General features: G+C 45.4%; 1 protein-coding gene and 1 long non-coding RNA gene across 3 annotated transcripts; both read right to left on the reverse strand.

The window, feature by feature from the left end:
* Positions 1–2,082: 2,082 nt before the first annotated feature.
* NUDT15 (nudix hydrolase 15) lies at positions 2,083–4,960 on the reverse strand. 2 transcript variants are annotated; one of them, XM_033171569.1, is made up of 3 exons: positions 4,786–4,955; positions 3,488–3,684; positions 2,083–2,697 (listed from the first exon to the last, which is right to left on the reverse strand). In XM_033171569.1, the coding sequence occupies exons 1-3, from the start codon at positions 4,929–4,931 to the stop codon at positions 2,543–2,545; spliced, it is 498 nt and encodes a 165-aa protein (XP_033027460.1). In that variant the 5' UTR covers positions 4,932–4,955; the 3' UTR covers positions 2,083–2,542. The 2 variants fall into 2 exon arrangements, with proteins under 2 accessions (XP_033027460.1, XP_033027470.1); XM_033171579.1 differs by having other exon boundaries at positions 2,572–2,697; positions 3,492–3,684; positions 4,786–4,960.
* Positions 4,961–17,829: 12,869 nt separating this feature from the next.
* On the reverse strand, positions 17,830–19,303 carry LOC117061411. The gene is made up of 3 exons (XR_004428089.1): positions 18,967–19,303; positions 18,523–18,805; positions 17,830–17,876 (listed from the first exon to the last, which is right to left on the reverse strand). It is a non-coding gene; the product is annotated as an uncharacterized LOC117061411 (long non-coding RNA).
* Positions 19,304–24,750: the final 5,447 nt, after the last annotated feature.

The raw sequence follows: 24,750 nt of genomic DNA on the forward strand, positions 1-24,750 counted from the left end.
TGAAGATTGCTGTACTATTCACAGAACAATCCTAACTCCCAACCGGCTGTGCTGGAAGGGGTTTGGATGTGGCAAAGGAACCCTTCCGGTGAGTGCCTGAATGTCACCATGGAAACGGTGGGTGGTAGTATCCCTGCCATGGCATTTTGGGAGTTGGCATTGGCCAGTACTGAATCCTGAGCTGGGTAGCGCTGTGATGGTAATGAATTTCATTTCTGCCTCTCTACTGCGCCAGCCTGGGACCACATAGCAGACACATTTTTCCTGTGCCGTGGGTACACAGTTCCTACCTCCACTGCTGCCAGCCATGGATTTGGATTGCACCCTCAGGTTGCTGGCAGTATATATGTACTTAGCCTTTGAAGGTTAGGTGTGTTGCTTGGGCGGGGGGGGGGGGGAGGTAGTAGTGGGTGATTTAGAAAGAAAAAGCACTGATCGGGAGGAATAACATCGCCACTTAATTCACGCAGTATGTTACAACTGTCCATATTCCAGGACCTGCAGTATTGAGGCTCACCCTCCCTTGTAGCCAGTCTTCCAGGAACCCCAGGGGTGGGCAGGGCCACCCAGCACTTCCTCACATACCACAGAGCTGCACCTCAGCATGGTCCAGCACTTGGCCCCCGACACCAGCATCCCAGCAGCCAAATCCCTGCCCAGTGCCTTGTCCTCTTATGGAAACAGCACTATCCCCATCCCAACTCTTTAAAAAAAAATTGCTAGACTCTGAGAAAAGGCCAAAGTGTAGTGAAATGTCTGAATTGGGTGAAATGTCTAGGAAAATGAACTTCACCTCAGTTAAAAGGATCCCCCATGGACTGGTATACAGCTTCAGAGCAACTGAAAGAACCAAGGAAGAGATAGCCACCAGTTAGGAGCAACGTTTGGCTCCCAACTGGTGCCTGCACACCTCCACTCAGTGGTGAGCAGGTAGGAAGTCAAGCTGGGAAAGGCCGCTTCTGTGATCTAGGGCCCTTGGCTAGTGTTAAACCTGGTGGTTGTTGGGCCTGCAGAGAAGGTATGTAAACTTCTTCCACCGCATTTAATCTTCAAAAATCACTGGCTTTGTTTACCACAGGCATGCAGACCCTCAGCAGAGGTGGACAGGGAATTGCCCATCCCAGCCGGGAAGGTTGCGGGACAGTGGGGTGCCTATCTAATGGTGGCAATGTATATGAAATTGCAGGCGTAGTTTCTTTTCCTTTGCAGCAACATTGCATGTTAGCTGCTTTATCTCCATATTTTAGGCTTCCTCTAGTCTTTTCCCTCAAGTTAGGCAGTCCTATACAGTGGTACATACGCTTCAGGTTACATACTCCACTAACCCAGAAATAACACTTCAGGTTAAGAACTTTGCTTCAGGATAAGAACAGAAATCGTGCTGTGGCGGTGCAGCAGCAGCGGGAGGCCCCATTAGCTAAAGTGGTGCTTCAAGTTAAGAACAGTTTCAGGTTAAGAACGAATTAAGTACATAACCAGAGGTACCACTGTATATATTTTTAATTGCTTACTTCGTCTTAAAAAATACTGTGTGTGTTTTCCTAAGGCAATGGTGACTGCTGCCCTCTGGTCGTCAGATGTTGCTGCTGCCCCACCTTTAAAAATTGCATGTCCTGTTGTCATGGGGACTGCTCTGCCAGCTACTCATCGTAGGTGGCATCCTGTGGCCCTCGGTCTAGAAATTTCTTGTGCGAGTGGGCAATCTGGAGGAAGGGGCCAAAATGAATAGTGATGGGGTGGGGAACCCTCTGTAAGCAATCATTCCTGGCACCAGCAATCTATTATTCCTGTGAAAACCCTTTGGGGAGAGAGGAAAAGTGTGCCAATAGTCACTATGGATTTGGCAGCATCCACTAGTAGTTTCTCACTGCTTTCCTAAAGGCATTCAAGCCTTCATTGTCAGATAATGTATGTTTTAGCTTTCTTCATGGCTGCAAAGGAGAAATTTGGGAGTTTCTCCTACCTGAAAAGCCACAGTTCCCCTAAACTCTGTGTATTAACTACTTTTCTGTGTTTTCTTTTTGATGGTAACTCTCCAAATTGAGCCAGAGAAACTTATTTTGGTGAGGAAGACACAACATGAAACATACAACGTAATACTTGTTTATCAAAAACAACATTCAAAAAGCAGTCAGCGTGTTATCACACAGAGTATGGAAGGAACAACCTTGTATTTAATAAGGTAAAGGTAAAGGACCCCTGGAAGGTTAAGTCCAGTCAAAGGTGACTATGGGGTTGCAGCGCTCATCTGGCTTTCAGGAAAGCTGCTCTACAGCACCCTCTTGCACACTTGCTTTATAATATCTATTACATCAAAATCTTACTTGCCATTATAGATTGAAGAGTAGAGGCAACAAAGACCAATACTGATTGCAAAAAGGCTGCATTTTTGTGGCATGTTTAGTGTCAAGGATTTTTGCTACGTTTGGTGGAAGTAGCTGACTTCATGCTTAGATAAAACTACCCCCTCCCAGGTGATACAGAATTCTTCATTTTACAAATAAATGTCTCTGTAAAAACACATATTTCCTATGTAGTAAATTTAGCACTCTTTTTTCACATAATGATTTCCAGTGTATCCCACAAGGTGATTAAATTCTTCTGTGAAAGGATTGTAACCTTGTTCTTTTAAGCAGCATAAAGGCCAGAACAGTTGATCTGCTGAAGGAAACTCTTCCCATTTTACCCATTCCCAACCTGTAAACAAAGAAAAAGAGAAATGATTATAGATACTGCAAGTTCAGAAGTCAGAACTATGACCTCGCTCAGGTAACACCGCAATATTTTCATCCCTGGGGTCAGGATGCATTTGAATTTGAGTGCTCCCACCCAGTTTATTGTGTACTTGGTGCCACTCATGCATGCAAAGTATTTTGCAGCATCCACACAATGTGGTCCCCATCAAAATGCCATCCCATCTTGGAAACAATTAACAGAGCCTAATCTAGGGTTGCCATACGTTTGGGTAATCCCAGACGTGTCCTCTTTGGGGGGCAAATATGCCCATCCGGGGAGATTTTTTACATTTTAAAGGAAATGCCTGGGTTTAGGAGTTATTTATGTATTATTATTTTTCTTGTGCAACCGCTGCTCTGAATGCCACGGCCGCTGCCAGCCTGAACCAGGGAAAGAGGCGCACGGGCACAGGTGGTCTGCATGCCCGGCCACTAACAACCCAAGCTAGGGAAAGAGGCACGCCGGTGCGGCAGCGGCCATGCGCATCTGCGCCCCCTTTCCCCAGCTTGGGCTGGCAGCAGCTCAGGCTGTCCTCTTTTTTGCTCAAGATATGGCAACCCTAGCCTACTCCCAAGGTAATACTTTATAAGGTTGCAGCCTAAATCTCACCAAAAACATTATAAAAATCAGTGTATGTGACAGCATTTTCATACATTATACAAGAAAAGAAAAATGCTATAATACTATGCAGAGAATGTGGTTACAGATACTACCTAATGCTCACTGAAGAGTAAAAAATATAATATCCTACTTTCATTTTTATCAGGTTCCAGATTCCTTGGTTCACATTCATAATTCATATCCACCTCTCCTTTCATTAAGATTGTTACATAGTGGTAATTATCGTTCAGACTAACAGCATTTACAGTAGATGCAAAGCGAACATTTGTTAGGTGCAAGGCTGTCTCTTCCAAAACCTCTCTTTCTGCACATTCTGCCAAGCTTTCACTAAACAGCAAGAAGAAAAAAGAAATAGTAGTTCTACTGAGAAGGCAATAATCAGTTTTATTTGCTTGAAGCATCAGTAAGAGCCCAGCTTCTTAGCCATGAAGCCACATGAAAGATGATAACTGAATGGCTTCGCCCCCCCCACCCGCCCACCCATTTAAGGGACAATATAGGTGTGAAGAGGAGGCTCTGAAAGAATGGAAGATTTGAAAAACATGAATCCATTAGGTCATTTAAAATGGGGGGGGGGTGTTTCCCCTGCACTCAAGCCAGCCAGTTAGCTGACCTTGACAAATTCTTTTGGGTTTGCAGGGGGGAGAAGTCATCCAGTCCAGTCAGATGATTAAATATAAATATACCATAAGAAGAGCCTGCTACATGTGACTCATCCTTTTCTCAGTGACCAACCGGATACCTACTGAAAGTCTGCAAGCAGGACCTGAGCGCAATAGGACTCCTCTTCCCTGTAATTTTCAGCAACTAATATTCAGCAGCAAACTGCCTGTGACCATGGAGGCAGAGCATAGCCATCATGGCTAGCAGCTCTTGGTAGCCTCATCCTCCATGAAACTGTCTAATGCTCTTTTAAAACCAAGCAAAATAAAATAGTAGAGATAACTCCTCTTTGGAAGCAATCCCCTGCACACACCTAGGAGTTAGCGCAAATGAACACAAGTGGGGCAAATTAGAGCTGCACTAATTTGAAAGTGGGGTAGCAGAAAGCATGACCCTTCGTGGTGCAGTACTAAGATGCATGAGTCTGGTTAAAGGAACCGAAATGTGATGCCTATGAGGCAGCCATTTATACAGTATAACTTCACGGCAGCCTTATGCGGTAGGTAGATGAGGTGATTGGTCCAAGTCAGGAAAATATAAACATAACACATTGTTCCCACAGAAATCACTACCAGCCATAAGGTCTGGATTGCACCAGAAGGCGAAGTTTGCACGACTGATTTAGCTTTCTTTTTAGGACGGACTGAAATCGGGGAGCAGATCCCCAGAGAGCTTTTTTTGTGCCAAGCCTCCTGCCATCCAGCCACGCCGTGGAGGTCGCCTGACGACGACGGAGAATGGCGTCATCGCCCCGCGCAGGCCTACCCGAACTCGAGGTGTCCTCCGGGGAGCTGGAACATGCCGGCGCCGACGGCGCTTTTCCTCTGGCCGAGGAGGACGCATCCTGGGTGGGCAGAACTGACGACCACCACTCCGACGCCCACGCCCGGGCGCCCCCGGGCGCAGGCCATCCCGGAAAGGGCGGGGCTCTCCTCCGTCGCCTGGCCCAATTAGGGCGGGACCATTGCCTCAGCTGCTCCAATCGGCAGTGAGCCTCCGGGCCACGCCCCTCCACTTTCCACGATCCAAAATGGTGGCTCCGAATTTCGTAGCGCAGGCGCAGACGAGGCAGGCGGGCAGGGGAAAACAGCAGGGCGAGGGCAGCCATTCGAGGGAGCGACAGGAAAATGCAGCCCATGAAGGGCTGCCTGCTGGCTGGGGAAATGAAAAGCAGTGGAATAAAAATGAATATCCGTAAATGAAAGAAATGGGAATGCGTGGAGGCAAACATGCCAAATGCACACATACAAAACTCTAATCTGAACTGCTTGTTTGTGACACAAGCCGCCCACCGGGAAGTCTTTGGCGAATATACACTGTGTTCATATTATTTTGCTTTGGATTAAAATAGTCATGTATTGTTCGCGTCTAATTGTTATTAGATTCCATCAAATTGTTTTCTCTATATCATATGCATTTACATTAGTTTGCAACTTCTTTTTTAAAATGTGAATGTTGAAAACATAAAACAATATATGGCATTTATTTGCTGCACGTTTTACACATTACTTTAGAATAACTCCGTGTTAACACAGTAAAGATGAAGAAATTAAACAAAATATTAAATATTAAGATGTTGCAAACTCAGTTCTCCATGATGGTAAATCAAGAAGTGGAATGGAAGATAAAATTAATGAGACCAAAGAGTCAGCAAATAAAAGCACTTTTCCATGGCAAAATCTCAGCCCGAAATCACGCAAAAGCAAGGCACCCAAATTGGCTGCCAGTTTGGGACAAAATGGGATGTCCCAGTTTTTCCAGTGCAGTTGACGGATATGATGTTGGGACCACCCCAAGGGGGCTGCATTGTATAATATATTTCTAAACTCATCAGTTCTTTGTTTGGAACTAGCAAAGGAGAGTGTCTGACACACAGTCAGGGGCGGCTTTACCCTTTGGCGTAGTGGCACGGTGAACCGGAGCACCAAGCTGTGAAGGGCACCATGAGGAGAGTCCGGGGAGGGGAGAGCGGGGCGTAGCGGAGGCTGGGTGCCTTCACGCTTCCAGCACCCATCCGGAGGCGCTAGGACCCTGTTCCATTCTGCAGCGCCAGGGTCATCCCTCCTCCCGGTGCTGGGCTTGGCTGGCTGGCTGGCTCGAGAGAGAGCGAGCGAGAGCAGCGCCTCCCTTGCCGCTGGCTGTCAAACCGCAAAGCGTCCCTTCAAATCGTGATCTCTAAACTAAGCAGCCTTGCCCCCTGCCCACTTCCAGCGGATTTAACTTTCCACGCCAAGATCAGGGGCTGCCCAGCACCCCTTTCCCTAGCAAAGCCCCGCTCACCACATGCTCCTGGGGCGAGAAACGGGAGAAGAACCCCCCACCCCCACCCGCTCTTCCTCCATCAGGAACAGGAGGATGTCATGATTGCAGGGATCAATGTAAACAGATCCCTTGGGCTTTTTGTTTTGTTTCTTAAACATCGGGTGTCCTTCAACCCGCATGATAGCAATTTCCCCCCCTGTAGTGCAATGCGAACAGTGCCTACTCAGAAGTAAGCCGTATTGTATCCAGTGGGGAAGTGGGGTTAGAACTGCAGCCTCGATTTGTCAAAAACGATGAGTAAAATCCTGCTTCTCCTCCCCTCCCCCCCCAGAACCCCCCCCCCACACACACACCACCCAGTTATTGTTGGGAGATTCATTCCCTACTTTTCCCGGGAAACAACATCGGCCAACCCTGGGGGGGGGGGGTCCTCTCCCTGCCTGCCTGCCTCCCCCATCTCTTCCAAAAAAGCTGCCTCGCCCCCCCCCCCGCCGTTTCCGATTGGTCTGCGGGTGACGTAGACACTCAAACCCCGCCCACACGTTGGACTGTAGTAATGTCTAAGGGGAGGGGGTGGGCGAATCGATCTCAGGCGGGGGGGGGGGAGGCGATGAGACAAAGGGCGCTCGATCCTGCAGAAGAGACCAGAGGGAGGTTCGAGAAATGAGTAAAAGGAGGGGGGGGACTTTCCCCTGGCTTCCTCCTTCGTCTATTTTCAAAGGGCCGTGGTGGTGCTGGGGTTAAAAAGGTTTCTCGGGTCTCCCCCCCCCGCCCCGTCGTCTCTTGGGTGGAGTCAGGCCAGGCAGGAAGCCGCTTGCTGATTGGCTGGATCGGATGCTCAGCCTTGCGAGCGCGAGAATTAAATGCGTCCCCTTTAAAGCGCTGATGCTGTTCGTGGAAGAAGCTGTTAACCCTTTTTGCTCCAGTAGTTCCTCCAAAGCGTTTTGGGATGGAGAGGCAGAGCGGAGCATCTTTGCCCGGTTCTGGAGAGCGCCCCGCCCCCGCCCCCCCCGCTGATTGAAAGCCTTAGCTGCCCATGGGAAATTGTTCCTTATCGCTTTACGCTTCTCTTTCCGCCCTTGACTCAAGGCGGCTTACAGATAAAGGAAGAGCATCCTAACGGGGGACAGCAACGGGGGACTCAAGAACGCGGCGTCACGAATGTAGCGGGACAGCCGTGTCCCCCTCGTCTTGCAGAAGAAATGGCAGGAAAGCCACATGAGGGGCCCTGCCCTTCCTCGGGGCAGACCGCTTGCTCTAACCACTTGGCGCTCCTTCCCAGTCACAGGCTGGACACGTTGGACCGATTGAAATCAGCTGCTGGTCTCCCTTTGACAATGGGGGGGAGGGGGAGTTGTCGTTCTCGCTCTCTCTTCCGAAGCTACAGCAGGAGGGAAAAGGGTATAACCCGTGTCCTCCATTTTTTAAAAAATAACTCCGACAAATCCAGTGTCAAATCACACCTGGAAGCCAGGCCTACAGACTGGACTATAAAAAACGTGGATCCAACACACTTTAGTGCTGCAGCACCACAAAAGCATGGATCCGAGGCATGGATCCTCATGAATTCATATGATTTTTTTTATATTGAAACAAAATAAGACACAAATGAAACACTTACTCTTCCATTTTCTTTGACTTTGGCCTACTTCTGTTAAAAAAAAAGTTGCACTCTTTTCTTCCTCTAGTTTTATTTTGTTCCTATCTATCAATTTATTTATTGTATTAGCCATATGGCCATAGCACATAGTGAGAGACCTGTCGCAATTATACATAGAATACTACAGATACAGTTAAAACATTAAGTGTAAAATCATGCTGAATAATACAGACATAATAAGGAGCTATAACAGGGCATGTCGACTGTGTCTATGTCAAGAAGTTACATAGGACTAGGGCTGAGGCAAGTTAGCCAAGAAGGTGGCCCTGAGTTTCAGGGCCTGTAATATGTAGATGGCCACGCCACATGAGATCAGGGGGTTGGAATCCACCAATAAGTATTTCATGCGGTCGTCGTCCCGGACGATGGATCTTACTGAGACATATAGTGGGCAGTAAAAGAAAAAATGAATGAAGTCCTCTATCTTTCCCTTGCTGCATGGGCAGAGCCGAAGGACCAGAGGAGTATTGGAAAATACACCCTGTAAGAAAGCTGTGGGGATGGCATGGAATCGAACTAGTGTGAAAGCCCTTCTTAGCGTAGGATTTATAAGGTCACTCAAATAGTGGGGCAGAGATCTAACTGCCTTCACACGAGGGAACCAAGTGGAGAGTCTGGCCGCGTTGGATAGTTCTAGATCGAGGGCTGCATTCCTGGCAGGAATCCAGTCGCAAATTTTGTCTTTGTCCCCAGGGGCGGAGCAAGTGGGGCGGGGGGGGCGGACCGCCCCGGGTACCGCCCTGGGAAGGGTGACACTCTGGGGGCAGGCCCCACCCCCGCGATCAACACCATCGGCGCGGCAACTTTTAAAAGGCTGCAACGCGCGAACAGCAGCACAGCGTCTGTGCTGCTGTTCACGCACTGCAGCCTTAAAGGTTGCCGCACCGCACGGAAGGGGTGCCGGCCGATCGCGCCTGCCATCTTCCAGACTTCGCCACCCTATCCTCATGGGACAAACAGGGGCATAGCGAGTTCAGTTCTTTGTCTGTTTAAGCACTTACTAATTGGGGTTGCTGAATTAGTACAGATTGCTACAAAGGTATGGAGACAGAGAGATGATGTGGAAATAAAGCAGAGAAAAGGCAGACCTGCTGGAGGACAGCAGCATTTCAAGCTGATAAAGGCTAAGAGGGCTTGTTTAGCTAATAGAGAGTTTGGAGTTTCTGCAAGCGATTTGTAGTAGGTAATTATCCTGATGTGGGCTCTTGCTACGATGGATGGTAGACCCAGTTGGGCCACCATTGTCCCATTGGGGAGGCCCAGGATCTTTCTTGCCAGAAGGTTTGGCAGAGACTCGTCGTTGGAGAATATTCTGGTTTCACCCCCAGATTTCTTCCCCGTATAACAACATTGGGGGTATTTCACTGAGGTAGATCATTCTGATTGGCGCTACCAGCTGCCCACCTTTTGCGAAGAATTTCACCAAAGCAGCTACAGTTCGGTGAGCGGCCAGAATGGTCGTGTTTAAATGGGCTGAACAAGATGATCTGTGGTGGAAAGTAATGCCCAAGTATTTAAAGACTGAGCATTGGTCAATGGTGTGGTCCACGAGGTTCCACAATGGAATCTCCGCATGAAATTTCATATATAGCTATATAATCCCTAGTATAGAAATATAAGACCTTTGGAGCGGGCATTAAAAAAAAGTTTTATATGAACCGCCCTAGTAGGGCAGTAATTGTTCCTTGATAATTTGTCACCCCCTCCATTATGAAACCTGGTGCAGCCTGCCCCCTACGCCCCCCCCTTGCTACGCCTCTGGGGAATCGAACCCAGTTCCCCAGATTACGAGTCTACCACTCTTAACCACTACACCACACTGGAATACCTGAGTGTAGGCAGGTGTGTGCAGGCACAGCATGAAGACTTTACACAGAGAGGAACCCTACATGGTTTCCCCGCACATAATGTAACAGGCAGGGAGCCAGCTCAGATAGAGAGAAAGGCAACAACCATTTTATTCCCTTTTAAAGCGCCAGTTGCCCCCATTGCTTCTCTCACACCCCACCTCTCCTCCTGCGCGTTGCAGGGTTTGGGTTCTGAGTTGAGGGACCTTTTGCTTCTCTCCTTCCAGGTCCCGAACACAATGGGCAGACAAGTCTAGAATTTTGAGCAGACAAGTCTAGAATTGCCCGATAAACTGTGTTCTTGGGAGGGGTGTGTGTGTGTGTGTGTGTGTGTGAGTGAGAGAGAGAGAGAGAGAGAGAGAGAGAGAGAGAGAGAGAGAGAGAGAGAGATCATGTTACAATGGTGCAGCCAGCCATGGTTATGTATAGCCATAATTTCTTACAAGGGAGTATGAAATTCCAATTTTCTGTACATGTCCTTTGTGCTTAGGGAATTAATCTGCCTTGAATATAGAAAATATAAATGTGAAGGAGGAGGAGGAGTTTGGATTTGGTATCCCACTTCATCACTACCCGAAGAAGTCTCAAAGCCGCTAACAATGTCCTTTCCCTTCCTCCCCCCACAACAAACACTCCGTGAGGTGAGTGAGGCTGAGAGGCTTCAAAGAAGTGAGACTAGCCCAAGGTCACCCAGCAGCTGTGGAGGAGCGGAGACGTGAACCCGGCTCCACAAATTACAAGTCCACCACTCTTAACCACTGCACCACACTGGAGGAGGCTTCAATCAGATATAGGCACGCCTTCACTGAGGAGCATTATTAAATCCAGTAGGCCTGCGTTGTGGCGGAATAAGGCCTGGTTCATCATGGGTTAACCTATCACTCCCATGTTAGGTAGGTGTTCCCTGGGAGGCGGAGCTACTGGGCATTCTAAAAGGAGGGGGAACAACCTGAAAAGGCAGTTGGGGGTTTGGCAGTTGGGTGTGGAGGTTTAGAAAGAGAAACTGCGAGGTTAGGCTTTGGGGAATGGGAGAAAAGGTCATTACCAATGCTAACGGGATGCAGGAAAGATTATAACTGAGCTGGATTATATGAGAAGATTTGTACCAGTAACAACTCAAGACATCCATGTTTTCACGTTACCTTAATAAAGTTAAAAGTGTTTAAACGTTCGCTGACTGTGGCAGTGCGTCAGTGCCTCAAGAGGTGTGGCTGAGGGGAAAAGCACTAAGGGTTTCCTGTGATAGAGGGAACGGGTGGCTTATTTTCCTGGCATACAGAGGACTGGGCAGGGAAGCCAAAGGTGCCACGCAGTTGCCAAAAAGGGAAGGCAAGCTGCAGTAGTTTGGGAACCCAGGGCGGGAGATCCCAAAGGTGGCAAGAGTTGTTTCGAACGTAAAGCACTGAGGTACCCCATAGACACTCCCATATAACCACTGAAGGATTCATCCTAGTGGACAGTGAAACTTAGGGAGAGTCACGGTTGGGGAAGTAATCGAAAGGGTGAGGGAGTGGGATCCCTCACATTTATTGGTGGCAGCGTCGCGATTCGAATACAAAGCCCACACGCCAAGTTTTGTGTGATTTTGATAAGATTTTCCAGTCAGGAAAATGGCACATTTGAGGAAAGCTAAAGAGGCAAAGGGAGATGAGAGAACAGAAGGATCTGAGGCAAGGGAAGATCCGAGTTCCGAACTGGAGTTAATGAAACTTAAATTAGAATTAGCCAAAGTTGAGGCAGAAAAGGAAAAGGATAAGATAGCTGCTGAGGAGAGAATGCAGTCTGAAAGAATACAATTAGCCAAGGTTGAGGCAGAACGAGAGAGATTCGCTATGGAGAAAGAATTGCAGTTGGGAAGACTGAGGCTGGAGGAGTTACGGCTAAGAGTGAAAGCTAAATGCCCTCTAGTGGTCAAAGCACAAACTGCAGCTGCTGTTGCGAAGCCAGTAAAACTGTTACTTCAAACGGATATTAAAAACCTTCCGCAGACGCCAGTCCAGGAGCCAACATATAGTCAAACAGAGGCTTCTGCAAAAGTTATGCAGGTCTGGAGATCTGAGGAAGAGGTTAATAAGGAATTTTTGGAGACTGTCAGAGTAAATGGACAAGAGTTAGTGGGACTACAGGACTCTGAATCGGAAGTTACTCTGATGAGATCTAGTTGTATTCCTAAGGAACAATATCTCCCAAACCAATCTTACAGCATAAAAGGTATATGGGGACCGGAGTTTGAGGTGCAGGTAGCAGAAGTGAATATTCAGTATCAAGATTTTAATGGCAAGTGGACAGTGGGTATTTGGGATGATCTGGAGGTTCCTGTCCTGATAGGCAACGACCTAGCCAAACGGAGACCTCAAATACATGCTATCACAAGAGCGAAACCAGAAGCCCTTGTGGGTTCAAATCCTGCCATTAATGCACCAACCACAGAGCCTGTGGGAGAGGAAGTACTGATTACGCTACCAAATGCACAGGAATCTAGCACCCAGGTTTTAGTGGAACAGAGGGAAGATGAATCTCTGAGAGACTTGTGGGATGAGGTGCAGTGTCCTGACTCTGAAGTGACTTTAGAGAATCCCTGCCTATTTACTGCAATAGAAGGGAGACGTCATAGAATAGCCAAAAGGAGAAAAGGTGCAGCCAAGTGGAAAATGAAAATAGCCAAAAGGAGAAAAGGTGCAGCCAAGTGGAAAATGAAAATAGCCAAAAGGAGAAAAGGTGCAGCCAAATGGAAAATAAAAAAAAAGTTGGTTTTGCCCCGGAAATACCAACTACAAGTTTTACAGCTGGCACTGGAGTCACCCATGGCTGCTTATCTAGGCATTAATAAAACCAGAGACAGAATAAAAGCGTGGTTTTATTGGCCCGGAATGGGAATGGAAAGGAACCCATTGGGAATGCGGACGTCTTAACCTATCTTCAGGATCTACAAAGTGATTTACAGGAACTTAAGGAACTATCATCCTGTAATTTAAAAAGAGCACAACAGAAAAGATGGTACGATGCACACGCCAGAGATCGGAATTTACAAACTGGTGACCAAGTCCTGGTGTTGAGGCCCAGACGACAGCGGAAGCTCGAGGTTTCCTGGGATGGACCCTTTAGAGTGATAAAAAAACTATCAGCGGTGAACTATCTAGTTGAGTTAAATGTTGAAGAGAGACGATGTAAAGTTTTTCATGTCAATATGTTGAAACCATATTTTGACAGAAACCAGGTAATATTGAAGGTTAATGGTCAAATTGGCATGAGGCAAGTATGGTATTTGGGACACATTTTAGGAAGTGGGGTCATCAGGCCTGACCACAGCAAGGTCAAAGCAATTAATGAATGGCCTAGACCTGTCACACACAAAAAAAAACAACACAGGTTAGAGCGGGAGTGTTTAGCAATAGTGTGGTCGATTGGAAAACTAAAGCCTTACTTGTGGGGAAGAAAATTCACCCTGTGTACCGATCACTCTCCTTTGAGGTGGTTAAACCAAGTAAAAGGCACCAATAATAAATTAATTCGATGGAGTATGCCTTTGCAAGATTACAACTTTGACATTAAACATGTAAAAGGGAAGGATAATGTCATAGCTGATGCATTATCAAGATGTTTTAAGGACTGAATGCTAGAGTGAAAAAAAAAAATAGAAAGATAGCAAATGGTATTCCAAATTAGAAATGTGTATAAGTGCCAAAGTAGTTGTTATGGTGGAAATAAGATACAGGAAAAAGTAAATTATTTGTTAAGTTATGTTGCAACATAGAAGTTGTGTACAAAAGGGAAGTACTATGTTGTGGGTTTTGATTAAGCTCCAATACATTGCTTCGTCATTGTTTAAAGTGTATAACTATGCCTATGCAATGACTTTGGGGGTGGGACGAATGTGGCGGAATAAGGCCTGGTTCATCATGGGTTAACCTATCACTCCCATGTTAGGTAGGTGTTCCCTGGGAGGCGGAGCTACTGGGCATTCTAAAAGGAGGGGGAACAACCTGAAAAGGCAGTTGGGGGTTTGGCAGTTGGGTGTGGAGGTTTAGAAAGAGAAACTGCGAGGTTAGGCTTTGGGGAATGGGAGAAAAGGTCATTACCAATGCTAACGGGATGCAGGAAAGATTATAACTGAGCTGGATTATATGAGAAGATTTGTACCAGTAACAACTCAAGACATCCATGTTTTCACGTTACCTTAATAAAGTTAAAAGTGTTTAAACGTTCGCTGACTGTGGCAGTGCGTCAGTGCCTCAAGAGGTGTGGCTGAGGGGAAAAGCACTAAGGGTTTCCTGTGATAGAGGGAACGGGTGGCTTATTTTCCTGGCATACAGAGGACTGGGCAGGGAAGCCAAAGGTGCCACGCAGTTGCCAAAAAGGGAAGGCAAGCTGCAGTAGTTTGGGAACCCAGGGCGGGAGATCCCAAAGGTGGCAAGAGTTGTTTCGAACGTAAAGCACTGAGGTACCCCATAGACACTCCCATATAACCACTGAAGGATTCATCCTAGTGGACAGTGAAACTTAGGGAGAGTCACGGTTGGGGAAGTAATCGAAAGGGTGAGGGAGTGGGATCCCTCACATTTATTGGTGGCAGCGTCGCGATTCGAATACAAAGCCCACACGCCAAGTTTTGTGTGATTTTGATAAGATTTTCCAGTCAGGAAAATGGCACATTTGAGGAAAGCTAAAGAGGCAAAGGGAGATGAGAGAACAGAAGGATCTGAGGCAAGGGAAGATCCGAGTTCCGAACTGGAGTTAATGAAACTTAAATTAGAATTAGCCAAAGTTGAGGCAGAAAAGGAAAAGGATAAGATAGCTGCTGAGGAGAGAATGCAGTCTGAAAGAATACAATTAGCCAAGGTTGAGGCAGAACGAGAGAGATTCGCTATGGAGAAAGAATTGCAGTTGGGAAGACTGAGGCTGGAGGAGTTACGGCTAAGAGTGAAAGCTAAATGCCCTCTAGTGGTCAAAGCACAAACTGCAGCTGCTGTTGCGAAGCCAGTAAAACTGTTACTTCAAACGGATATTAAAAACCTTCCGCAGACGCCAGTCCAGGAGCCAACATATAGTCAAACAGAGGCTTCTGCAAAAGTTATGCAGGTCTGGAGATCTGAGGAAGAGGTTAATAAGGAATTTTTGGAGACTGTCAGAGTAAATGGACAAGAGTTAGTGGGACTACAGGACTCTGAATCGGAAGTTACTCTGATGAGATCTAGTTGTATTCCTAAGGAACAATATCTCCCAAACCAATCTTACAGCATAAAAGGTATATGGGGACCGGAGTTTGAGGTGCAGGTAGCAGAAGTGAATATTCAGTATCAAGATTTTAATGGCAAGTGGACAGTGGGTATTTGGGATGATCTGGAGGTTCCTGTCCTGATAGGCAACGACCTAGCCAAACGGAGACCTCAAATACATGCTATCACAAGAGCGAAACCAGAAGCCCTTGTGGGTTCAAATCCTGCCATTAATGCACCAACCACAGAGCCTGTGGGAGAGGAAGTACTGATTACGCTACCAAATGCACAGGAATCTAGCACCCAGGTTTTAGTGGAACAGAGGGAAGATGAATCTCTGAGAGACTTGTGGGATGAGGTGCAGTGTCCTGACTCTGAAGTGACTTTAGAGAATCCCTGCCTATTTACTGCAATAGAAGGGAGACGTCATAGAATAGCCAAAAGGAGAAAAGGTGCAGCCAAGTGGAAAATGAAAATAGCCAAAAGGAGAAAAGGTGCAGCCAAGTGGAAAATGAAAATAGCCAAAAGGAGAAAAGGTGCAGCCAAATGGAAAATAAAAAAAAGTTGGTTTTGCCCCGGAAATACCAACTACAAGTTTTACAGCTGGCACTGGAGTCACCCATGGCTGCTTATCTAGGCATTAATAAAACCAGAGACAGAATAAAAGCGTGGTTTTATTGGCCCGGAATGGGAATGGAAAGGAACCCATTGGGAATGCGGACGTCTTAACCTATCTTCAGGATCTACAAAGTGATTTACAGGAACTTAAGGAACTATCATCCTGTAATTTAAAAAGAGCACAACAGAAAAGATGGTACGATGCACACGCCAACTCTTAACCACTGCACCACACTGGAGGAGGCTTCAATCAGATATAGGCACGCCTTCACTGAGGAGCATTATTAAATCCAGTAGGCCTGCGTCAACATACTGCATTTGCAGTGCTGCCCCCAAAGTGATGCTTTAAATCCATTTGATAGTCCAGCTGTAGGCGCTAGTCTTCCAGGCAGAATAAAAGGCGCATCCACCGATTCCACTTCCTTCTTCTCCTCTTCCCGCCCCCCTCCGTTGTTCGCTTGCCTGCCTCTTTCCCTCCCCGTCCCCTGCCTTACTGCCTGCCTCCTCCAGCTGGGAGCGCAGGGGAATGGCGCGCCAAATGTCACCCCCCCCTCAGGGATGACACTCAGGGCGCACCGCCCCACCACAACCCCCTTACTCTGCCACTGCTGGCAAGGCAACCTGAAAGGCATTGGGGGAAGTGGTGCAGCCTGGCCCAGCCTAGCGGAAGGCCGACCTGAAAGGAAGAAGAGGAGGAAGGTGCGGAGAGGGTCTTGTTTCCACCATTTCCTTGCTCACCTTTTGCAATAGGTAGAATCTCCCCAGGGAAGTTTAGAACATCAATTGGAAATAGCAATTATTTGTGCTTATTAGAATTAATTAATCATGCTGAATATCTGCTTCTGTATATCATTGCTTGCTGCATGCTTTTTAAAGGTACATTTGCTGACAGAACATAGAGAGAGAACAATGTAAAGAAACTGAAGGAGACTGAGATCAGATAAGACTGGTTGGAGAAACGTAACAATATGATGCACCAGTAAAAGCTCTGCAGAGATAACATGGCAGGTGCTCTATCCTGCAAAGAAGGAACTGAACCTGGCAAATGTTTGTTTGCTTGTTTGTTTTACCAGTATACATTTGTATTTATTTCTGTATGCAATGTAGTATTAGGCATGTAGCTTGGGACACTTTCTAAAATAAGTCACTGGCCATTGTTTAGAGTATCCTTTTGGCTTTTAAATACTGGAAAGGAAAACAAATGATGTTAAAATAGATGAGTAACTTTTGATTAAAAGAAATAAAAATGGATTTGCATCTAAAAGTGGAAGTACTTTAACATTTCCACCAGACAATGTGGCATATACATTATATTGCTTGTTTGAGAAGGCAGTTGGAATTTTATGCCATAGAAAATTATAATTTACAATTAGTTTCCAGTCACCACACACACACACACACACACACACACACACGGCAGTTACGGAAAACAAAGACTGGTTTAAAGCTTACAAATGTAAAACTTCACACAGATCAAAACAGTGAAAGTGTAACAATTAACATGCTCAATTTTGATATTTAAAAGATATATCTTTAAAAGACATGAACTGTAATTATATGAACAGCATGGGCATTTCATTATATTTCGTTTATTTAACAGAACGTATGGCTTTACAGTAAGATCAATTTGTCAACTAAATTGTAGCAATAAATACATATAATCTCTACACATACTTACATTTTGATCTGGTTTAAACAGTACAGAAAACAAATACCAATTGAAAATCTGCTGTAAAATGTTGAACACAAAAAATTTTTAAATCATTTTTCAAAATCTAAAACCAAAACATTTAAAGGGCATTGCAGAACAATTCTTTGCCAAACTGAAAAAAAACACAGGTAGGGGTTGGCAGTGGGGGGGGGGAATTACCGAGGAGGGGGGGGCAGGAAGGAAAGGACATAACCAGAGGGGAAGGAGGGGATGAGTTCGATTTTTACATGTTCTTTGTGGCTCTTCTTTTCTTTCTCAATCTTTGGAAGAAATCTGAAAGGCAAGCATGAGAATTTAATTTGTTCCGGAGGTCCGTTCTTAACCTGAAGCTGTTCTTAACCTAAGGTAGCACTTTAGCTAATGGGGCATCCCGCCGCATCACTGCACGATTTCTGTTCTCATCCTGAAGTAAAATTATTAACCCGAGGTACTACTTCTGGGTTAGCAGAGTCTGACAGTTTATTCTTACCTCTGCTTTGGTTTTGCTAGTCGATCCCAGAAGAAGGGGTCCACTTTATTTTTTGCCTTTTCTAGCAGAGGGGCTGTTGGAAACAAAATGGTGCAGATTAAACAGCCTGTTGACGGTGAAAAAGGAAAATGAATTAGAAACTACAACTAATCCAAAATGCGGCAGCTAGACTGGTGACTTGGAGCGGCCGCCGAGACCACATAACACTGGTCTTGAAAGATCTACATTGGCTCCCAGTACTTTTCCGAGCACAATTCAAAGTGTTGGTGCTGACCTTTAAAGCCCTAAACGGCCTCGGTCCTGTATACCTGAAGGAGCGTCTCCACCCCCATCGTTCTGCCCGGACACTGAGGTCCAGCTCCGAGGTCTTCTGGTGGTTCCCTCGCTACGAGAAGCCACGTTACAGGGAACCAGGCAGAGGGCCTTCTCGGTAGTGGCACCCGCCCTGTGGAACGCCTGCCCACCAGATGTCAAAGAGAAAAACAACTACCCGACTTTTAAAAGACATCTGAAGGCAGCCCTGTTTAGGGAGGCTTTTTAATGTTTAATAGATTACTGCATTTTAATGTTCTGTTGGAAGCCTCCTAGAGTGGCTGGGGAAACCCAGCCAGATGGGCGGGGTATTAATAATAATAATAATAATAATAATAATAATAATAATAATATATCATCATCATCATCATCATCATTTACACTGGAACCTCGGCTGTCAAACTTACAGATAATGCATTCCGGAAGCCTGTTCAACTTCTGAAATGTTCAAAAACGGCTCTCAGCGGGGAATTTGAGAGTCAAGATGCTGTTTGCTTGTTTACCAGCCCTAAGCCCGGAGGCTTGGTTTTTTCTGATGCAAATCTCTGCTAGAGACCTCTGTTCCATGCCACTCGGAGATGGAATTAGGAATTGTCTAGGTAACTGGAAGAGGGCCTGCAGGTACTGTTGGACCGTATCTTTGCTCCTCAAATTCCGAAGATGGAGTCCGTATTGTCTGTAAAGGGGGTACTAAGGGTTGGGGAAGGTTTTGGTGAGTCAGAGTGAGGAGACCACACCAGCTACGCAAACTGCTTTTGGAAAACTAAAGAATTTCAATTTTACCTTCTGAAAATGCCAGATTGTATGCTCCCCCCCACAACCCGGTGTTATCTATGATATGCAGGACTTACCTTTTCGTGAACAGCCTTGGATTTCTGCTGGAGAGGGACAGCTACTTTTAGGCTGGAAACAGCTGAATCTTTGGTCAAGGCAGCCAAATTTGTGTGAACACTGGAGGTTTGCTTTTAAAGTCGGAAAGAAAAGGGAATAAAATTAAGAAGGGGGAAAAAAGAAATGTTCAAAAACTGGGACTCAATGGGGCAGTCAGCAAGCCCCATTCAGAAAGAGAAACATGCCTTGAGGCACGTTTGAAAATAGAAGCATTCATTTCTAGTTTGTCGGAGTTTGGGAGGTGCAACATTCAGCTTCCGAGGTTCCACTGTAGATCACAATGTAGATCTTCTTGATACAAGATGGTACCTTAACTGGTGCTTCTTTCAGAGGCTGTTTTGTCTCCTTTCTCATTTCCTATAGAGAAAGAGCAAAAGGGTTATTTGATGGTTCGTTATGTTATTAATATTTTGATGGGAGCTGCCCAGAGTGGCTAGGGCATTGGGGCAACCCAGTTGGATGGGCGGCATATGAAAAATATAATATAATATAATATTATAATTATAATTATTATAATTATAATAGAAGAAATATGGCCTCAAGTGATTTCCATGCGACTGGAATCATGGAATCAACCCATCAGACTTATTTTTTTACCTAGACATTTCAACTTTAATAGATCACAGCTTCAGAATTATTAAATCACCGGAAATGTGTAACTTGCATTTAATCCTAAGGCTTTAGGAAGAAAAGTCAGAAAGGGGGAAGTCAGAAGCCGGGATGGCTTTTGTAATTCCGGGACTGTCCCTGGAAAATCAGGACACTTAGAGGGTTATACTGTTGCAACTGTCCCAAGAGCATAAACTGGAAGCTCAGTTGGTCAGAGCGAAGCTGATAAAGTTGCAGGTTTGATCCCTGTATGGGATAGCATTGCAGGGGTGTGTGGACCAGATGACCCTCAGGATCCCTTCCAACTCTATGATTCTAACATTTGAATTTGATCTAAAATACTTGTCTCGGAGGGGCTTGTGGAGCTGCTTTAGGAGTGTCTGAAAAGTAAGAAAAGGAAAGAGCACTGTTACCTGTCTGCTTCATTTAACCTTCAGTGTCAGAATAGATCCTTTCCTTGTTCCCACACCAAGACACCATTTGGGACTTCAGTGAAAGGAAGGGCAAAGTTCAGCAAGGACCAAGAACTAGCCTCTAAGTGGGTCAAGGTGAAATAGTGCCAGGGAGCACCTGTGTTTCAGTGTCTCATGTAGATTCAGTAGAGAAGACATGGATTGAATTCAGACTGAACAGAGTGATTAACCTACTGTTGTGTCACAAAGTGGCACGGAGATTAGGGAAACAAGGCACCTGGAGAAGGGTGACTGGGTTTCATTGTGGGAAGCTGCCCTGAAGCCACAGGCTAGGCTGCAGTATTGACAGAGGGGTCTTCTGCTCTCCTGCCCTGTGACATGTTGGTCAAATGCCATGAGAACTATAGGAGGAGACAGCCTTTCTAAGGCTGGGTACCATCTTTTCAGACCAACATCAGTTCTGCAAGAATGAGATACAATTTACACCTACATCTCACTGAGGTGGGAAATCTGTGTCTGTAGGAGTTGATATTTTTGAGAATTATTCACAATTAAAGTCAGCATGTCAGGGTTAAGGCTAGGTGCAGCTATTCCAACCCAAGGAAGTTAACAAAATATGAATTTTACATACCTGGCTTGGAAGGGGGGTGGGGTCTTGGTAGAGACATTTTCTCCAAAGGAAAACAAGACACTTATGCAGATGGCTGAACAAATCCGGCTAAATAAAAGATGACCCATGCCTCCTCTTTTTTTCAGTGTTCTGCTTCCAGAAAAAGAGAAGAGAAAAGGAAAACAAAGTAAGGTGCTACCTCTGGTTGTGAACAGGATCTGTTCCGGAGCTCCGGACATACCCCAAAGTTTTCGCACCCCGGAGGATCGCTTCTGCGCATGCGCACAGTGCGATAGAGCGCTTCTGCACATGCGTGCGGGGCTAAACCCAGAAATATACTTCCGTTGTTTGCTGCTTACGTATCCTGAAGTTTATGCAAAGGAAGGGATACGTAAGCAGAGGTACCACTGTAACGGAAAGGGGATGCAGAAATAAACTTTAACAGCAACTATTCTATGCCAGTTGAGCTGTTGCCTCCCCACATGACCACCCCACACACCTACATCCTTGGAGCTGGAACTTAGTCCATGTGCTAGGGCTGCTGCCAAGGAGATCTCAATTTACACAAATGCAGAAAAAATTGGGTGTTTTAAAATTGCATGTTAAGATAACAAATACTTACCGGTACTTCTACATCAATTCTGTTTCCTACCACATATCTGCAAAAGATCAAGATTATATATCAAACTCTTGATATATTATTCATTCTCTCCATAATTTTTCCCAGTCTTCTAGCTGTATATTATAGCCAAAATCCTTAGCCCAATGTATCATCACCGACTTAACCTCTTCATCTTTCAAATGACATTCCAATAGCTATTTATACATTTTTGATAATATTTTAACTTTATTATTTAATATTTCCATTTCAAATTTCAATTTAGTATCACCAAATCCATTTTTCTTTAAATCTTCTTTGAATATTTCATTGATTTGGCGATAGTGCAACCAATCATTTACATATCCTTTAACCTCTTCATAAGGTTTTATTCTCCAATTGTTACCTTTCTTCTCACTCACTAACTTTACATAGGTGGCCCAATTTTTACTCCTATTTATTTTTTCCACACTCATTGCCTCCAAAGGTGACAGCCACCATGGTGTTTTTCGTTCTAATAGGATTTTATACCTATCCCAAACTTCATATAGAGATTTTCAGAATATGTGGTTTCCAAATCCTTTATGACCTTTTGTTTTGTCATACCATAAATATGCGTGCCAACCAAATCTATTGTCAAATCCTTCCAAATCTATAAGATCTGTATTTTCCAATAACATCCATTCCTTCAACCAACAGAGGCATGATTCTTCATAATACAATTTCAAATCTGGCAGGGCAAAGTCCCCTGTATCTTTGATATCTGTTAGTAATTTAAATTTAATTCTTGGTTTCTTCCCCTGCCAGATATATCTTGAAATTACTTTTTGCCAATCTTTAAATATACCTACCCCTTCAATTATCAGAATTGACTGAAACAAAAATAACATTTTTGATAGCACGCTCATTTTAATAACAGAAAGCCTGCCCCATAGGGATAGTTTCATCCGTCCCCACACTTCCAAATCTCTCTTAATTCCATTCCACACCAGTGTATATCTTGAAATAAATTTATATTCTTTGGAGTTAACCAAATTCCTAAGTATTTAACTTTCTTTACTACTTCTATACCAGTCTGTTGTTGCAACATATCCACCAAATCATGATTCATATTTTTAACTAACATTTTAGTTTTCTTTTTATTTAATTTAAAACCTGCTACTTGTCCAAACTGTTCTATTTTTTCTAGTGCTTCTCTAGCACTAGTTAGTGGTTCTTCCATTGTTAGGACCAAGTCATCCGCAAAGGCTTTTACTTTATACTCCTTCTGACTGACTGAATTCCCTTTTATTTCTTCTCCCTTCCTTATATGCTTTAGGAGGACTTCCAGTACTGTTATGAATAATAATGGTGACAGAGGACACCCTTGTCTTGTACCTTTCGTAATTTCAATATTTTCTGTTAGCACATTATTTACTATTCATTTCACCTTTTGATTTGAATAAATCACTTTTATTCCTCTTATAAATAATTGTCCCATATCCATTGATTCCAACACCATTACTGGACCCAACAACACCACAACACCATTACTGGCCCCAACAACATCAAACATACCATCTCAGGACTATTGAATTGCACGAAAGATCTTCCCAATAACAAACTGAGTTGCTTTCTAAGGTGCTACTGGAAGGATTTTTTTATTTTGTTTCAAAAGCAGGAAAACGTACATGTGCTGCAGGTGGGGGAATCTTGAAGGAGACATCTGGATTGTGGCATGTTGAGGCTCCTTTTTATTATTTTCTTCTCTTTTTCTTTTCATCTGTTATAAAACATATGAGGAATTATCAGCTTTTTAAATCAACATTCAGCTCTTCTGGATTCTAGAACAAATGCTTCTCAGCAGGGACGTAGCAAAGGGGGTGCGGTAGGGGCACTATGCCCCGGGTACCACCACTGAGAGGGGTGACAAATCCCAGGCAGCGCACTGGGCGGGCTCAGGCTCCACTACCCAAAAGGTCCACCTGCTGCCTCCCCCCCCCCCAGCTGTAGGGCAGCTGAGGGGGAGGAGTGACTCTTGGTGTGCTTTATCGGACATAGAAGGTTGTTCGTATGGTATAGGTGGCAGTTACTGGTATTATGGTTGCAAAAAGTGTAATTATTAAGGCTCAGGCATTTTAGGAGTGATGTGGTGGCTTAGGTGCCTGCAGGTTCCATGCAGACTGAAACAGCAGCGTGGGACTTGCATCTGTTTACTGCCTCCCCCTCAGCTGCCCTACAGCTGAGGGGGAGGCAGCGGAGAGGCTCCAAGCGTAGCAGAGGCTTGCCTCGGCCCCACGGGCAGATTGCTCCACCCCACAGGTGGATCACCCAAGCCCCATGGGCGCGGATCGTCTGAAGGATCCCGTTCCAATGAACAACTACACTACTCACTCTGGCAGTCTCTTGGTTGGATTACTGCAATGCTATATGCAAGGGGCAGCCTTTGAAGACAGATCAGAAACAGCAGATGGTGCAGAATTCAGTGGTCAGGTTGCTAACTGGAGCAAGACAGTCCAAACATGTAACCGCAATTCTAGCAGGACTGCAGCGGCAACCAATTAGTTTCTGGTCTTTGGTTTGTTTTATTTGTGTATTTTATATAATGAAGAGCTGGAGAATGCTTACCCTAATTCTGACAGTGGTGGCAGTTGACATCAGTACTGGACTCAGCTACCCACAGGGGCTGTTGGGATTGCTCACCAATAATTCTAAATTTTAAAAGGGCTGCTCAGAGCCCAGAAGAGTGGGGACCTGGTGAGGCTAGTATTTGGTCTGGTCCACTCGCAGGGCATAAAAACTGGCTGCCTGTGCTGCTATCTGGCTGCCGTATTTGGGATAGGCCTGCAAATAGCCATAACTATAAAGGGAAGGGAGAAGGAGCCGGCTCAATTTTGTCCAAAAGCAGGGCTTATCCAGGCGAGTTTTGGAAATCTCAACATTCCCCAGAGAGTTATAGCTACATGTCTATGGGGAGTGGGCACGGGTGAAGCCAGGGCGGGGCAGCTGCCCCCCTTAGATCAAGTAAACTAATAGAAATACTTAGCCAATGGACCAATAATGTTGGTTCTGTCCCACCAACAAAAGTCCTCCCCCCAACTAAAATCCTGGCTGTGCCCATGGTAGTGGGGGAACCTTGCTGCAGGAGAGATGGAGAGCAGATATTTCAAAGAAACATAAACGCAAATGTTCACAGAACACATGACCTTTTATGTGAGGAAAGTACTTCCCTTACTTCTCTGGTCAGCAACTAGATTTTCTGAAGGGAATGGGGCAGTGAGTGATGGGATCTAGCTACAAAGCTTCATGCTCTAGCAGGTTCCATAATCACTAGCACATTTATTTTTCTTTTTGGTTAGCAATGGGTGGTGGTGGGATAGATTTGGAACGGACGCTCCAGTTGCTGACCCCTCCCACTCTGTACTAGTTCTCTGCTGTTCCATTTTAAAGAAGGAGTGTGGCACTATTTGATTAGTATGGCGGGGACTGCTGAGCCACGAAGGAAGAAACAATAGGCCACAAAATGGCCTGGACA

Source organism: Lacerta agilis, chromosome 1 (assembly GCF_009819535.1).
Source record: "Lacerta agilis isolate rLacAgi1 chromosome 1, rLacAgi1.pri, whole genome shotgun sequence".
Taxonomy (NCBI): Eukaryota; Metazoa; Chordata; class Lepidosauria; order Squamata; family Lacertidae; genus Lacerta; species Lacerta agilis.